The sequence below is a fragment of the Brachyistius frenatus genome, unplaced genomic scaffold (assembly GCF_029030835.1).
Source record: "Brachyistius frenatus isolate BFR_SWC_R1_liver_20210118 unplaced genomic scaffold, ASM2903083v1 Contig_12, whole genome shotgun sequence".
Taxonomy (NCBI): domain Eukaryota; kingdom Metazoa; phylum Chordata; class Actinopteri; family Embiotocidae; genus Brachyistius; species Brachyistius frenatus.
Genome location: NW_027210611.1, coordinates 4,528,665 through 4,546,643, shown reverse-complemented (window position 1 = coordinate 4,546,643; position 17,979 = coordinate 4,528,665). Strand labels below are relative to the sequence as shown.

At 37.4% G+C, this 17,979-nt stretch overlaps 1 protein-coding gene across 1 annotated transcript; it reads left to right on the top strand.

Annotated features, from left to right (window-relative positions):
• Window positions 1-752: 752 nt before the first annotated feature.
• On the top strand, window positions 753-15,301 carry LOC138617382 (macrophage mannose receptor 1-like). The gene is made up of 31 exons (XM_069692356.1): window positions 753-855; window positions 1,568-1,924; window positions 2,153-2,323; window positions 2,596-2,751; window positions 3,532-3,642; window positions 3,825-3,962; window positions 4,067-4,243; window positions 4,866-5,020; window positions 5,763-5,876; window positions 6,030-6,145; window positions 6,270-6,418; window positions 6,511-6,710; window positions 7,194-7,309; window positions 7,739-7,811; window positions 7,931-8,084; window positions 8,535-8,573; window positions 9,046-9,209; window positions 9,313-9,374; window positions 9,776-9,876; window positions 9,961-10,103; window positions 10,890-10,995; window positions 11,301-11,428; window positions 11,592-11,636; window positions 11,783-11,885; window positions 12,182-12,414; window positions 12,690-12,855; window positions 13,468-13,632; window positions 13,748-13,864; window positions 14,116-14,271; window positions 14,555-14,584; window positions 14,702-15,301. The coding sequence occupies exons 1-31, from the start codon at window positions 753-755 to the stop codon at window positions 14,941-14,943; spliced, it is 4,290 nt and encodes a 1,429-aa protein (XP_069548457.1). The 3' UTR covers window positions 14,944-15,301.
• The last annotated feature ends 2,678 nt before the right edge of the window (window positions 15,302-17,979 follow it).

Below are 17,979 nucleotides of genomic sequence, written 5' to 3'. Positions count from 1 at the left end.
ATTCAGTGGTAGTTTGGGGTTTACTGGGTGGTTCAGGGGCTGTTCGGGCAAATGAAGATGTTGGTTACAAAAAGGTAGTGGGTTTGAGGATTCTTTCTAATGCCTCATTGACATATAGGCATAGTTGCATCATAAAGAAGTTGCCAGGTCAGACAACATTTGCACAGAGTTGAGCATTTAATGAGTTTCACACATATCCATTCATCCATCCATCCATCCATCCATCCATCCATCCATCCATCCATCCATCCATCCATCCATCCATCCATCCATCCATCCATCCATCCATCCATCCATCCATCCATCCATCCATCCATCTCTTTAACTGTTCTTGTTCATTTACTGGGTGTACTGATAATATCAGTATATGTAAATCTATGTTCATGGTGCATCAAAGCCTGTGATGGTAAATGCTAGACTGGATTACTGATGCTGATTCATGAATCAGGTTTAGCAAAAATCTCTTACACATTATTTTTTTCAATGGACAAGAAGTGAATGAAGACACTCTTTGCCATTTCTGGAGTGTGACATCCGTGCGAGCAAGAAAGCATGTGTTTGTGTGTATGTTGCTGCTACTTCCTTCCAACCCCCGCCCTTTTTCCCAGTAGCAAAATGTTGAAATGTGCCAATCTGAAACATGACACTTTCTCAATGAATAGGAGAAAAAAAAAATGACTATGTCAGTGCATTTAAGATTACCTCCTTTTCATGTTCATGCTCATAAGTCCTCTGCTTGCAATGCATGGACAATGTCTGCTGCTCTGACACTTATCAGAAGAATGCTGGCCTCAAGGATAACTGTGGCGGCCTTTGTGCTCTTCATCCCAGCATCTCAATGTTCAACAGCAAATGGTACAGTATAAACTCAAGTTTTTGTTTAACATATTCTGTGTAATTTTTCTTTTTTTTTTTCATTGTAATTTGTAGGTCTGCCTTCAAAAAGTTTCTCGTCTGCCAATATATCTTAATACTGATTGGTGCCAACAATCCTTATTAGTTTTACTGCACATTTTCTGAACTGGCATGAAGAAAATTCAAATTCTCCCATTTATTTGACTGAAGGTATTAAAAACTACTTCTTCCATGGATGCAAATTGTATTATGGAAAAAAAAAATGCTAATTATAAATTATAAACCCATGATAAACTGATTTTAATCTTGACCCTACAGGCCTTAAGAATATTTTCAAAAAGTGTAAACAATGAACTAACAGATTGTATTAATGGCAGTTTCAAGGATGTTTTGAGTACACCTGTGGTCTGTCTTGGTTTGAAGGGACAGGAGCTTCAATTGAAACTATAAAGATTAGCAGAAAAATGTAACCTCAAAAAATAGATGCCTGAAATAATTATTATAAAAAAACATTTCGAGCTGTTAATGCTGTCAATAATTTGCATTTGGGAAAACTATTGAAAACAAAGTTATTGCACCCCTGAGACATCAGACTTAATAGTGCCTTTCATGGTCTTGTGGTAACACATATTGTAAATAAACCTGCAAAGCAAAACAAAACGTACTTTATACTAGCATATTTTAACTTTTCTTTTGACATTTCTCTCTGCAGATTCCCCATTCACACTCACTAACAAGGCCACTGGTTTTTGTTTGCTGAAAAAACTTAACCGCTGCCTTGACGTACGCTGGACGACCGGTAACCGGCTTTTTGTTACCTCCACCAAAAAGTGCCTGGGAGCACAGGGCAAAAGTGTGGGGAGTGAAGTGAACCTCTATGATTGTGACAACAAGAGCGTCCTCCAAAAGTGGGAATGCAGAAATGAAACACTTCTTGCCCTCAAGGACCAACAGTTCTACATTGAAGTCAAAGCTGATGAATCGATTGCTCTCTCCAGAACTGTCGGGCCAAATAACCACCTGACAATCACTGGGACATCGAGTGGTGCGTGTACACGAACATATAGAGGTAAAGTATAAACATCTGCTTTGAAAGTTAGTTTCACTGTCCTAAGAGCTCTTTTTCATTAAATTGGTTCACAACAAATACTGTTTGGCTACTGCACGTGGGCAGGTTGTCATCAAGCTTCTCTTGATTTTTACTAATCACGGAACTTATTTATTCCAAACATCAGGTCAAGTATTAACTTAAATTTCAGTTTTAGATTAACTTGATCAATCTTTTTTTCTCCTCTAGAGCTTTATACCATTGAGGGAAATGCATTTGGAAAGGTCTGCATGTTTCCCTTCATGTACAAGGACCGATGGTATGGAGACTGCACTATATTCGACTCCTCAACGAAGCGTCTTTGGTGTGCAGTTGAAACAAAATATGAACATGAACAGTGGGGATACTGCCCGACGTCTTGTGAGTTTGTCAAATTTAATATCTCACAGCAGTGAGTAGGAAGCATGTTTCGATTAAATTTGATTAAAAACTAAATCTTGTAGATACAGCAGATTTCTGAGCACATGTTAGACTAGATCTAAAGTTGTTGTCCTACACCAGACCTTACACAAGTTTACACAACATCACTGATGTACACAGTATAACAACACATTGTTCGGTTACAGTGCTAGATTAAAAATGCTTGCATTAGTTTAGATTTAAGTTTTTACTATTTTTGTATCTATGCACAGCCCCACAAAACTGGGCCAAGAACCTCATAACAGGAGCGTATTACCAGGTTAACAAACAGTCAGCTCTGACTTGGCCGGAGGCGGACGCCAGCTGCAAACAGCAGACTTCCTCCCTGCTCAGTATCTACGATGCCAACGAGCAGGCATTCATATCAGGTAAGGTGCCACCTATTGGAAGTTTGCTGCTAATGAAACAGATGGATAATGACCAATAGAGTAGTTTGTTTCTACAGAAATCAATCAGAATCACTTACATCATGTGGATTACATTAAAAAAAAGTTGAGACAATTTTTGCTGCTGTAAACTTAAATGTCTTCATAATTTAAAGGCTCCTTCATGTATCATCACATTATGGTACAAATATTCCTTTCATTACTTTTTATTATATTTTCATTACATTTCCATTACACTCAGTAATACTGTGTTTTTTGATTAATTGCTCTTTTAATTTACCCATAAAGAAGTGAAATTATTCTGTTAAAGGACAGAATTTTCCATTACAAAATTTTAACAGTGGCAAAATTCTTTTAAATTGTTTGGAAAGTTCACAGTACCGTTATACATGTTAAAGAATTTATAATATATGTATTGAAAATTATAAAAATATTCTTTTAATTTTTTTTTTAAATAAAATTGAGCTTAGTTTACTTGAATTTGAAACACTGTACTTCAGTACAAATTCTAGGAACTTCACTTGAATATTTCCATTTGATGTTACTTTATGCTTTTACCCCACAAATATTGGGAAGCAAGTGTGATAGTTTTTACTCAACTACATTTGTGTGCCAGCTTTAGTTACTAGTTACCTTTCAGATTTGCTTCTTTGTGCTTGTCTGACTTTGATTTGTTTTTTTGCAGACTTGTTACTAAGCAATCAAAAAGAGGAACAAAGTCTTCAATCTCTGCTTTTGCTTTTCTGTCATACAAACACGCAGCACTTCTGGGAGGAGGGAGGAATAGACTTTGGATTGGGTTAGTTTTGGACCCAGATCATGGCTGGCAGTGGTCCAATGGGAAGCCTTACCGTTATCTGAGATGGGATACTGGTAAGAAAAAAAACAAACCTGAGCAATAATCCTTTAACATCTGAGCCCTACAGACATTCGCTTAAAACTAACAAACCAGCACCTCAGAGCTGGATTCAGCGGTGGTCTTTCTGCATATGGAAAATTATTTACAGGGACATCTAGTAAAGCAATTTTCTAATTATGTCATTGTATTCTTTTAGGAAATCCACTTCCTAATCCGGGACACAACTGTGCACTTCTTGACTCTCCTGGGCAGTTCTCTTGGCAAAGTTCATCCTGCGCCAAGAAACTGGCTTACATCTGCTACAAAGACGGGGCCCCGCCCATTCCTCCACAAAGTACAGACAAATATTCCACTAGGCTCTAGTCTAACCTCATTTGTTTCTTCAGATTGCACACTCATATCAGTCAGACCCTTAATATTTGTTCTTTTCATTATCAGTTGAACAAGGATTTTGTTCAAGCCCATGGATTCCTTACAACAGCCACTGTTTCCACCTCCACCGTACTCTTCAAACATGGTCTGATGCTCAGAGAGGGTGTCGAAAGGAAGGAGGGGACCTCGTGACCATCCGCAATGTGGAGGATCAAAGCTTTCTCATCTCTCAACTTGGATATGGTACGTGACAGCCATGTCTCCTTGAAAATTATGTTTGTACACAACAAATTTCCAACAGCAAATATGTGTTGAAGGAAATGTAATTGCAACCAGATTACATTTGCTATCAGTGTAATATGGAAACATTAATTTACACATTTGTCAAGTTGTAAAGAATTCAAGTAATGTGGGTTACTGAGGAGCATGTATTTTTACAGTTTTCCAGCACAGCATTCACTCGTGGTGACTACAACCTTAATAAACCTTTCATTGATATGGCAGCACATAGTTGAGGTTAGGGAAATGTTTTGATTCTGTTTAATCCAGAACGAGCACACACTAATTTTGGACACTTTATGTTTATTTGCACATATAAGATTCTGTAATTATGTTCAAAGCATGCTTAGGAGTCTTTATAAAGACATTGTTAATACATGATAAAAACAGTAAACAGATACATGTCCTTTCCATTATATTCATAAAATGTTTTTCCATATAGTCCATGTCTGTTTTGATGGCTTTAATGAGCTGTGCCTTTGTCCATGTTTACCAATGTAGAAATGTCACCAATAACTCTAATAATTTCAATGTAACGATGAAACTGACTCATATGAGGTAAATTTTTCACTCTCCACGTCTGCAGCCTCCTCTGATGAGCTTTGGATTGGACTGAACGACAGGCAGGTGGAGGGACTGTTTGACTGGAGCGACCACTCCACTGTTAGCTTCACAAGCTGGGAATTTGGGATGCCAACTGTCTCCACTGACAGTGAAGACTGTGTTCTCATCAGGGGGGAGGTAAGCAGCCTCCTTAGGGCTTGACTGCGCACATTTATGCTTCTTCATTACAGTACATGTATGTGTATCTGGACATATACATGTGAGAAGTGGCTAGTCTCGACCATCCTGATTGTGTCCAATCACAAGAAAAGCCTTGAGTAACAAATCCTGAACTGCTTTACTAACCCAAAAAGCTGATTGCTAACATGCACACAATAAACTACAACTAAGGCTAAGACTAAGGAATGGAATGGGGTTATTTCCTGGGGTTTGGCCACAATCCAAAATATGGGATAAATTAAATTTTGCCCTGAGCATGGCGCTCAATGAAAGGTCACGGGTTCAAAGTTAGAACAATTTATCCTCTGGGGATCATGAATGTTAGTTCCTCATTTAATGGCAATCCATCTAAAAGCTGTCAGCTTGTTAGTAAAAAGCAAACATATCAACCTCATGATAACACCAGAGGAAAAGACAGGGGATCATCATTACAACATGTTGTATTTTCAGGGAACCATGAATGCCTCAACAAAAGCTTGTGCCAAACCATGAATCAGATGTTCCTATATCTCACTGAATGAGCAAAAATGTTGACCTACTGACAGCTCTACAGGAAAATTCAGGGGATTATCAAAGTTGCCTGTGTCCTCTGGGGACCATGAACAATGTTTCAAAAACTGAATACATTAATGAAGTGTAAATATTTGCAGTACATCAATCCAAAAATATGCACGTGTTTTCCGGTGCTTTTTCCTTGCAGATTGGGAACTGGGCAGATCGCTCGTGTGATGACAAACATGGCTTTATCTGCATGAAGCAAAGTACCACTGAAAGCACCGGAGAGGAAGTAGATATGGATGTTGGCTGCAAAGCTGTGAGTGAAATTGTCAAAGAACGATGTTTTTTTTTTCTTCTGAAAAACAGCAAATGAATAGGAAACAAAATGCTTGTTGCAGATGAATAACTGTAATTTGCAAAATGGGTATGCCTAACTCTTCTGTTCTAATCAGTGCTCAATTTCCTACAGGGTTGGAAAAGACATGGCTCCTATTGCTACTTTGTTGGAACTGAAACAAAGACTTTTGATGAGGCTAAAGAAGACTGCAAGAGCTCAGGCTCGTACTTAGCTGATGTTTCAAATGGGTAAGAACATTTTGTTTTTATAAGTCGCATAAACATTTCTTTAGGACACTTCGGGTATAAAATCCTCACACTTGCATGTCGTTCAACAAGACAAGAAATCTATAAATTTGTGTAACATTTCCAGGGTGGATAATTCCTTCCTTGTCAGCTTGGTGGGGTTGAGACCAGAGAAACACTTCTGGCTCGGGCTTTCAAATCATAATAATATTGACCTTTTTGTCTGGACTAACACCGACTTGGTGAGATTCACTCACTGGAACGCTGAAATGCCAGGTATGGAAATATATGAAATTCAATCCGCAGACATTAGGGATAAACGGCAACCTCAATTTACATTCCACTCTTGTGTATTTAAATGACTCAAGGTTACCAACAAGGCTGTGTTGCCATGACAAGCGGGATTTTGGCTGGACTCTGGGATCTGCTGCCCTGCACTAATAAGGAGAAATACATCTGCAAGCACCTGGCAGAGGGGGCAGTTGTAACTGTTCCACCACCGACTCAAACTCCTCCTAAGTGTGCGGATGGTTGGATGAAAGTGGCAACGAGAAACATCTGCTCGAAGGTACAACCAGAAGTCCACCTTAGCTAAACATAATTCAAACATGCTACCTGCTAATGCCAACAAAACAAGGTGGAAAGCTGATGTGCTGTGGTCAGTGACAAAATATATTTTAGCCACCGAAAAGAAAACCAGCACAAACAAACTGACATCAGTTTTAGTGGAAGCTATATTTAGAATATTTGCACCGCTTTACGTTGCTGTCTGACAGGGAACTGAAGTCATTGCAAACACATGTGCTCTCTTCAAAGCCACCAACTCCTTTGACAAAAACAGTAATCTTACATCGCACAACACAGAAGTTAGCTGGTCCACCGTTGCTGTTCCTGTGTGTCCTAGGTTTCAAATCAGAATTGTTGCAGTTTTAAAAATGGCTCTGAGGTAGCTGTCCTTTAAGGAAACAAATCAAAATCTATTAAAATCACCTCTTCTTCTGCTTTACATATCTGCACTTTAATTCAGTCTAGACGTCCTGTCTTTGTTAAGTTTTTTACAGGGCCTCGTTCAAATGAGAAGACCTGGTTTGAGGCCAGGGATTACTGCAAGGCCATTGGAGGAGATCTGCTAAGCATCCACAGTGCTGCTGAGCTGCTTATGGGACGGTATGAGCTGGTTAAATATGATTTTAACCTAAAGCTGAAGCACTAGACATCTGTAAAAAACATTCATACTTTTTGAAGCATGACAGTACCCATCAATATATCCTGTAATAAGATCCAGCTGTAGGTAAGACATACCACAAAAACTGTTACAGACAGGCATTCATAATAGATTTAAGACAATGATTTAAGTATATTTGTATATCAAGTACTGTCGTTATGGTCAGTAACAATCAGTTCTGTTCAAAATGGATCCAACATGCTAGCAGACATGTTTCACACCATGTTTGTATTTTAACACACTGAAATATTGAACATTAATCCAGCAAGGAATGTCACATTTGCTTAAATGGGACCTCTTCTTTTCCATGACGGATTGAACGGCACCAAAAATAATATTTTGTGTGACGATACTATTTTTTGCCACACTAGAGGGGGAAGAGCCTGGATTGGACTTCATGTTGCTGATCCAAACATTGGTTATGTATGGAGTGACGGATCCCCGGTTAGTTAATTGCACTCTACTTATTGAAGCTAATTTAATAACAAATTGATCATTCAATCTTGTTGATATATTTACAAAATCACAATATGATTTATGATGTTGTTTGTTTTTGTTCACAGCTTAACTTTCAACACTGGGAGGAAGGAGAACCAAACAATTACAACAATGCAGAATCATGTGCTGAATTTGCGATACATAACTGGGATGAGAGCGGGTCTTGGAAGGATGTGAACTGTGAGAGTTATAATGACTGGCTGTGTCAGATCCGTGCAGGTACAGTTGAGAAAATATGTGCTGCATGCTGACTTTTGGTTGCTTTGTAAGATACATTATTTTTAGACTGACTTTACACCTTCCATACTTTAGTGTTTCAAGTGGCCTCTCTCATGCTGCAAAACTTCCCACAAGACATGTCTTTATCAAAAACACATCTCTGACAAAAAGTTCCGGACGATGGGTTAAGATTTGATGCAACTTTAATAATTACAAAAATATATATTTTGCATTTGGCCAATAACCAGGTCAAACCTTTAAAGGATAACTTTCATGGATAACACAAAAAGGGAATTTTGGACTAAAAAGACGCCACTTGAACTATATAACGCCACAGTCCGAGACCAGACTCACAGCAGAGTACAGAGTGAGAACATTGGCAAATTGTTTGATGTTATAGCCTTTCTTTCCTTTGAATGAAAATTACACTTTTGGTTTGTGGTCTTTCAGGAGTGACTCCAAATCCACCACCGAATAATACTGTAGTTGGTAAGTTGACAACCAAAAGTATAACTTCATTTACATTTAATCCTTTTTTAATAGCTCTTGTTTATAGCTCCAAATTTCCCAAAGCTAAAATCCCTGCATTGATGAATCCATATCAAAATTGTTACTGAGATCTTACAATTGGCTGTTTAGGGGTGCAGCCAACAGTTATTTTTGATAGGTTCTTCTGTTGATTATCTCTTACATTAACCAATAAATAATTTTGTCTATATTATCATACAATACTGAAAAATGCCTTTTTTAATTTCCCATGGTGACATGTTCAAATGTTGTGTTCAATTTACAGTCCAAAAAATACATTCAGCGCGTAGGACCAAGAAAAGTTTAAAAATCCCACATCTAAGAAGCTGGAATGAAAAACTAAAAAGATTATATGAGAATTAATCTGAACAAAGTGTGCAATGGGTTAGTTTCTTAAACAAATATTAATGCAGTATATTTCTTAACCTTTTAGATTATAATACCACTTCAGATGGTTGGCTGGTTTGGAGAGGGAATCAGTATTACATTAACAGAAGGTCAAAGCCAATGGAAGAAGCTCGTCACTACTGTCAGCAGAGGCATGGTGACTTGGTATCTATCAAGAGCAAAGATGAAAACTCCTTCATATGGAAACAGGTAGTTTTTTTGGTTCAAATTCAAATTTGGAACATCAAGAAAGATAGTTTACTAACTATTACAGCACGTCTTAAAGCTTGTGTGTTTTTCTGTGTGTTTACAGGTATCCAGAAACTATGGGATGTTTTATATTGCTATGTCCGTGGATCTTGATGGCTCATATCGGTGAGTACCAATGGATACCATAAATATAACACACAGTGTGCTGTTGATTTTAAGGAGGGAAGTCGGAGATATTTGGCCAACTGGATATATTTTTTTAAACATTATGTGTACTGGTGATTCTGTAGTGCAATGCGTTTTATTTTTTTTTCCAGATAAACATTTTTATTTAAACATGAAACTTAACTGTGATTTTTCTGTAGTCTGGCTCACAAGTGTTAACCCAACTCACTCTGCTCATGAACATATGCAAACCCCTTTTATGCTTCAGATACTGTCACCCCTATATATAGGTCTTCTGTTCATTTAAAATTCCCCCAAAAGAATCAATATAATAAAAAGTCAAGTGATAATATTTTACAGAATTAGACACGGAATTTCAAATTAACTGTGTGTGCTTCAAGGTGGATGGATGGGACTCCAATGTCATTTGAAAGATGGGATGAAAATCAACCTAATTCTAATGCCTTTGATGAGAACTGTGCTTCACTGGCTTCTCACATGGGTGAGGAGGAACGATACGCATTAAAGAAATTAACGCTGTTCTAAAATGAAAATGTTGCTCATTGAACCTTTGCTGCTCTCACAGGCTTCTGGCGTACTTGTAATTGTGGAAAAGAGCTTCCGTCCATTTGTAAACGAAGGGGTTCATCACCTGTCAACACCACTGCAGCCCCAACAGTTCCTCCTAGAGGTGACTGTGGACTTACATGGACTAAATTTGACACCAAGGTCAGAAATCATAGTCAAGTTTTGAACCTAAAAGACCTTCAGTTTATATCAGCATTTGAAATTACTGCAATCTCATCATTGAATAATACTTTGTACTTTCTAATTATATTTTAGACTTTTGCTTCAAATATGAAGTTGATACATCTTTAAAAATATAATTGATCATAAAAGTACTTTAATAAAATGTCATATATAGAGTAAATGTAAAATGTAAACACAAAAATGTGGACCATCATTTCAAATGATATAAATCCATACAGATGGACTTGTTATTTTAAGATGTTTAGGAGGTAAAATATTTGACATGAGATACGAAAACACTGATTTCACAGTTAACAAATGGAATACTAGAATCTAGCAGCTGGTTGTGACCAGTGGTAGCTCGGTCTCTCAAAATCAAGTATTCACTGCAATGGACTGCTGCCACGTGATTGTCTGATGATAGATAATAGATAGATAATTCATTGTGTGTTCTGCTTTTTCAGCAAGTGTTAAATTAAAATAAATTTTTATGTCTCTACTACAGGTGGATTTTGTTGCATGTATGGTTAATGAGCATTGTCACCCCTGACTAAAGCAAAATACAGCCTCTCTTCTCTGCTGCTGGTGTATGTGTACTGGTTTTGTCATGTTGTGGAGTGGTGTCTGTGTTAGCAGCTCAACAAAGTGCAAAGAGAAGGGGGCAAAAATCAAACCTCAGGACCAGGTTTAGTGACATTATTAGGCTTGCTCTGTCTCACTTTATTTTATGTTGACTTATTCTATAATTTAATTTCTTATCCGTAGTGCTATAATATCATCAGTGACCGGAAGGCCACCTGGGAAGAGGCAAGGAAACAATGCATTATGATGCGAGGCAATTTAGTCTCTATTCCTTCGAGAAGTGTGCAAGGTTTGTTATTTTTTTCCTTTGTTTTTTTATGGAGGTCATAATTATGCACACTTGTGTATACAGTGTAAAGAGTGTGAAAGTTTTTAACCTTCAATCATCCTGTAAAACTGATTGATTTATCATTATAAATATTATGCTTTCCGTTAAATTTTTTACTTCAGCCACCAAATTGTCCTTGTTGTATTTAGTTGTTTAAATGTGTTATCCCTGGAATTTTTTTCTATATTGGAGGATATGCCAAAATTAGGGGGAAAAAAATGGAAAATTGAAATCTACTAATTGATTTCTATCTTTGAATTTTTCAGCATTTTTGGTCACCAAAATGGCTGATATGCCAACTATAGACCTGTGGATAGGTTTGAGTAGTCTTAGTAAAGATGGATTTTACTGGACTGATGGAAAAGCACGGCAGTACACAAACTGGGGTTATTCTGTAAGTACATCTCATGTGCAGCTGTAATGAGAAGCCAATTCATTGCAAAGCTGTCACCAATTATAAATCCTGTTTTTGCTGACCTATAGTGATGTAATGTCTCACCTTGCAGTGATGCACACGTTTTATTTTTGCTAATATTTTGTTTTCAAATACTCTTTAGAGGCACAAACACCGTCCCGGGGGCTTTTATCAAAGATGGAATGAGGTAAAGTTTTTCAAGATTGTATTTAAAGTGAAATCTGAATCTTGGTCATAGTTTAGAGCAGGCAAAAGTTATTTTGTTCATTTTAAATTTTAATGTCAAGCTATCAAGGTTTTTAATTCCTAATCCCTGTTACCATTCGTAACCAGGAAGACTGTGTTCTGATAAGCAGCAGTTCTGCTTCTGGGATCGGTAAATGGCTGATTAAGTCTTGCAATGACACCAATGGATTTATCTGTCATAAAAATCTTGGTGAGTTCATCCATTTTATTTATTAGAAATTGTTTAAATCTTAAATGGGAATCCTAACATATTTTATTTAGGTACAGTAATCTATATATTACATTAGTTTACAGCACCACTGTGCCCAGACATTAGTGAGAATTCCAGTTGCAGCCCATGTAAAAGGGTGTTCTTGGTTTACAGCAGTAATATAAAGAAATAATTAATATTTATTGGGCTATAAAATCAACGTAAAATCCCTGTGATAATAATGATGTCTGTAATTATTCATTATTCTTTTTTGACATTCGTCTTGCTCTCAACAGACCCAAACAGCCCAGCTAAACCTGAAACATTAGATCCTAAAATCTATGTACGTCTGGGAAATGACAGCATTAAGGTTGTGACTCAAAATCTGACATGGGATGATGGCAAGAAACGTTGTGAAGGTGATAAGGCCACGCTGGCTAGCGTACGAAATGAGTGGACACGGGCCTATATAGAGCTGCTTGCTTTGACTCTCAACACTCCTCTTTGGATTGGACTTAACAAAGACCAGGTACGAGGCTGAAACATACAAAATTAATATAATGTCTCACAAAAATCTATAACTTCCTAAGGCCTACTTTGAGGAAAGATTGTATCTTAAAAGAATCATTTAGCAATATGTTAAACAGGATATTCTGAAGTTGTTGAATTAATACTTTCTATAACATAAATGTTTACAATAGTTTTTTTTTTATATTGAAGTATACAGTTTAAAAAAAAAGGCGTATCCAACGGCCAAAATAACTGTTTCCACATGACAGCATGTATATCCCATCTCGCTTTCAGACCGGAGGTTATTTCAGGTACATCGATGGCTGGCACCTGAACTTCGCCAGCTGGGCTGAATCTGAACCAAGCAGCAACAGACCCTGCGTGTACACGGATGTGAATGGAAAATGGAGGACTACTTTCTGCAACCAGACAATGAACAGTGTTTGCATGCAGTCGACAGGTACAGTGTTAACAAGCAACAAGCCTGTTGAGTTTAAGGGTTCCTGGAAGTTGGTCAATGAGAAGATATTGGGCTTTTAGGAAGGAGGGCCTTAAAGACACAAAATGGCTTGTTTCAGGCAGGATGAATTTAGGGGCAGCATAAAAAGCCAGTACAAGTTACAAAATATGTTTTTGTACTGTTAATCATGGAAAGGTACTCTAGCGGAGTCTACAGTAGAAAAGTTGTTTTCCAAAACTTTTCATAACTTAAAAAAAAAGTTATTATTATTTAGTATATGTATTTGTAATACCTAAACATTGATATTAGTATCAACGTAAAGAAACAATATTTGTCGAGCTGTATTAGACGTACAGGGTTTTCAGTGGAGAGAAAACTACAGTATGCTGGTACATCAGTGTTGTTTTACTGTCCTGCCTGCACTCTTTTTGTGCAAGATTTGTTTTTCTGACCTTATAACCATGTTCAAGTAAAATTTAATTTGTTTTTTTATAACAGATATTAATCAGCACTGAATTTGTCAATGTAACCTCATTTAGGATTTTAATTAGAGGATCACAATGATTAGAGTCCAAAAATGTGACTGCTCATCACTGTCTCTGTCTTCCACAGATCTGGCACCGACAGAGTCCACCATATTCCCCGGACACTGCCCTGACGATACAAATGTAGATTACCACCAAAGTTACACCTGGCTGCCATTTAAGGGTCACTGTTATATGTTTATCACAGATGAAATTGAATGGGCAGATGCAGCTAGCAGCTGTGCAAGGCACGGTAAGAGGCCCTTTGGAAACTAGACTCTGTTAGATTTGAGTGCATGTGGTACAATTTAGGTCAGTTAAACAGCCCCTTGTTTAGTAATTGTTACAGAGTGTTTTTCGTTGTGAAGGTGGAATCCTGGCCAGCATACAAGATCCTTCTGAGCAACAATTCATCAAAAGCAACGTGGAAATATTTGAAGACAGCCACACCTCTTTCTGGATCGGCACATATAAAACCTATAAAGGTATGAGCACAAACTGTGTCGCAATCTTTGAACTTTAAAGAGAAACCATTAAATCAAAACAATTTAAAGAAGTCATTGAAACACATCTTTAAATCAAATTTCCTGCTCATAAAACCAACCCAAACCAAACCAAAAGTTTACCATTTTAAAATGTTGTTCACGACAGGTTTCTCTTTTCATTTTTTGTTCCCTTGTTAACCACTGCTATCAAAGTGAATGCAGTAATACACTGAGTTTGTGTCTGGCCCTAGGGACATGGATGTGGTTGGACAAAACAGTCATGGACTATGCTAACTGGGCTCCAGATGAGCCTGATTCGGACTATGGAGCGATCAGATCCTCAGATGGGGGTTGGAGCTCAGGTCACAGATGGCACGACAGACCATACATCTGTAAAACACCTAAAGGTAACATCATTCTACCCACGTCATTTAAATGCAATCTTTTCATGAGCATATTTCACATATGTGGCTCCTCTACACGGGGACACTTTTAAGGTTAAGGTTATCATCTGCTGTATCTCTTTTTTTACAATTTATTTTATGTGTGTACTACTGAAAAGTCATTACCAGAGTCTAATAGGTTACATGTTAGACCTGGATAAAGTAGTAGAAGTGAGGGTTCTAAAATGACAGTTATATTTCTTAAAAGAGATGAATCATCTGATTATTTTTCCATTCTCTCCCACAGTGTTGTCCAAGGATCCAGACTCAAAACCTGGTAAGTTTTAAATGATCTAATAATAATGTTTTATATAATGCAACATTTACTGTCAAGTCCTTTATATATAAAGCTCAATTGTTTAAACTGATCATCGTCTTCTTGTTGAACCTGCAGAGCCTAATGACAAACATGATACTCGCAGTCGCATCCACACAAGTTTGGTAGTGGTGCTGGTCATTACTATTACGTCCACACTGATAGCCGTTGCGGTATTCCTCTACAAGAAGTCTCCTCGTCCCTTACCCACCTTTGAAAATCCACTCTACTTCAACAGGGAACACACTAAGCCTGACGTGGTTGATACCAATAAACTGATAGAGAATGCTGAAAATCCTGAGCCTATATTAACTCTGTGATCCATGAAACAGCAGAATCTAGTGGGAAATAAACTTCACTGTATCCCAGATTGATGTATTACATTTTTATGCTTCATTATTTACTGTATACAGTATATATTCACTTATTTAACAGTTTGTCACTAAATGTGAGTTTCAGTGGAGTTGGCAATGTCTAACCTTATGGAACAGAACAATCTAGGCTCTAGGATGTCTCAATGGAATGATTCGTATATGATTTTTTTCTTTTTAACTATGCTTGAATGTATATAATTGTTGCATGTGGTGCTTATACCCACTAGATGCTGTTCATTGCTTGTACTCTTGGAATGTGTAAAAATCTCTCTGCCTGTCACTTTTGAATAAACATTAAACTTGGCACGAAGTGGTTTGTTTTCATTTAGTAAGTTTCATATATAAAACATATATTTCTCATCATCCTCTCTTTTTAGTAGTTGAAAGAATAAAAGACTTCTTAGTGCTATTGTGTATGTTGTAATTACATAATTACATAATGCTAGTTTCTTTCAAGCACAATTTGTAGTCTAGCAGAAACAACAAATTATAATTTCCATAGATTCACATCGCATTGAAAGCCTATTGAAGGACAGGAGTGTTTTTTGAGAGTTTTAATGTCAAAGGTTGGGGCCTCTCTGTACGTTACTCACTTATAGAGGGAAAGGATAGATGCAAAGAGATTCTATTGACAATTAAGGGTCTTATATGAAGATAGAAAGAATAGGTCATCAATATAAAACATTAATGTATGCAAATTAACATATTATCTCTAATGAAGTGTTAGAGTGCATTTAAGGAAGCATTTCATGAAGTATAATTGATTTATAAGTAGTTAAGACAATTGTAATTTCTGATATATCTGAGTTCGGACAAATATCAGAAAAGGTTCCAATTTCAAAGCAAAAAGAACTGGAGAAAGAGGGCTCCACTGTCATGACCTCTGGCCTGATTGCAGTACGATAAGAACCAGCCTTAAGTACAGCCTCTTTGGACGAAATATATACAAAACAAATTAAGGCGGGCTATATGTCCAAGATTAAAAAGGAGAATTATGTTACTTCATGCGAGTGTAGCTGCCACATAAAATTGGGTTCCCTTAACGAGCTTGCAAGCTTTGCTCTACCCCCTGGGACTGTATATAAAAGTGAACCATAGCTTGTGGGTCTGAAGACTGAAGCCAATGTGGAAGTGCCGTAAGCTGCAATACCACCGAGGGCCACGAAGGGTTGGCTCCCAAAAGCCAGTGTTTAGTGTCCTCAGGTTCCAAATCAGAATGAGTCAGATTCACCTCTTGCTTCTCCCCAGTTCTTCCATATGTCATATGGTCACTTCTGGCTCCCAAAAAACCAAGATGGCAACGACTAAAAGGCCGAAAACAAGAGGCTTCAAAACGGCAATTCACAAACCAATGGGTAATGTCATAGTTGATTGCCGCTTTCTCTGCACGCAACATGATTATTAAAAAATAAACTTTTTCATTTGTGAATACATTCAGAATTGTATAAAACAATCGTACTCTTTTATGTGAACTGATCTTTTCATCTACCCATACTTAATGTTGCACAATTGTTTTGCCTATGAAGCCATCTGTCCTACCACAGTTGTGTTGACCTTTTTTCTCCCACCAGTGAAGACAAAAATAATCCACCAACGGTTGGAAAGGGGCCTCTTCCTCTTTTTGTATGATGATTATTTATCAGGCCAAATCATACCACTTACTGTCTGCACTGATGACTGACAGGGTATACAAGAATTCACTTAGTCAGATGTGTGTAGAAAAGCCAAAACTGTACTCAAGTAAATGTAGTGTTGCTTTGTAGAAAAGGGAAATACATCAAAAATAAAGTAAAGAAGTATCTATGGGAAAAAAAAAAAAAACTACTTGAATATCAAGTCTCATTTAAAAAAGTAAAAAAAAAATACTGCCATTAAATACTGATCTAGGATCGCTACTCCAATAAGGCCTATGCCCAAAGCCAAGGTATCATATTGGTATCAGGACTGATTAAAGTTGCTCCATCCCTGCTGTAGATTATTCATAACATCGGGGTCTAAAGACCAAATATGTGATATAATAGTCAATTCTTCAACAAAGAGAGAACCAGCGTAAAAATCTGAAAACTGATTTACAGAAGATGACAGACGACATGACGTTCATGGGTATCCGTACACATTTGCGGACAGAGGCAAAGACAACCACAAGCTGTCAGCAGTCTGAAGACTTCCTTATAACTATTGCACAAAACTTTTCAGAGTTAACAGGCCCAACTGCTTTTTCCTCTGAAATCCATGTGAATCATGCTTAGATTTATAAACCGTAATTTGCGTCACATTGGTTTCTGTCGACCCATCAGTTTGACGGGTAAATCATAGTGATGAAGGTAACGATCTCTTTAGAACTACAAAAATAATCAGAGAAGTGACACAATATTTTTGGTGTTGCAACTTGGGTAAAGTCACACAAACATACAAAATGTTTTGCTGTGCATGATGGTTATCAAATAAAGTTTAAGGCCTGTTTAAATTATGGGAGCTATAAGTGAAAACGGGAGGGCTGGTATGGAGGAGAACCGAACGTTTGTCCTCAACTGCAGCAAAGCTACAAGATGCTGAATTTCCAGCGAAGTTTTAGGAAATCACCCTCAATTAGACTTTGGTCTGTTGAGGTCGGTCTGTCTGCGATATGTGATAATGATAATATGAAAATACAAAGGATCACTCAATCATAGACTATGTGCCTGGATGGGAGGGTCTTGCATCCCGCAGTATATTACAGTAAAACAGATGAGTGTGTAAATGTTAGGAATTAAATTCAAGGAAATAGCCTCTTCCTGTTCATCAGAAGTCAAATGCAAAAACAAAGGTCTCGAGACATGATGCTGATGTATGTGAAAAGGTTGTGGTGATATGATGTGGCAGGATATGTCAATACTATAAAAGTCTCATCGCTCCACAATCGTGAACACAACTCCGTTAGTATCTGCAAACGATGCATGGATAAAGTCTTTGGCAACAGGAAAATTCAGACGCATCCTAAAA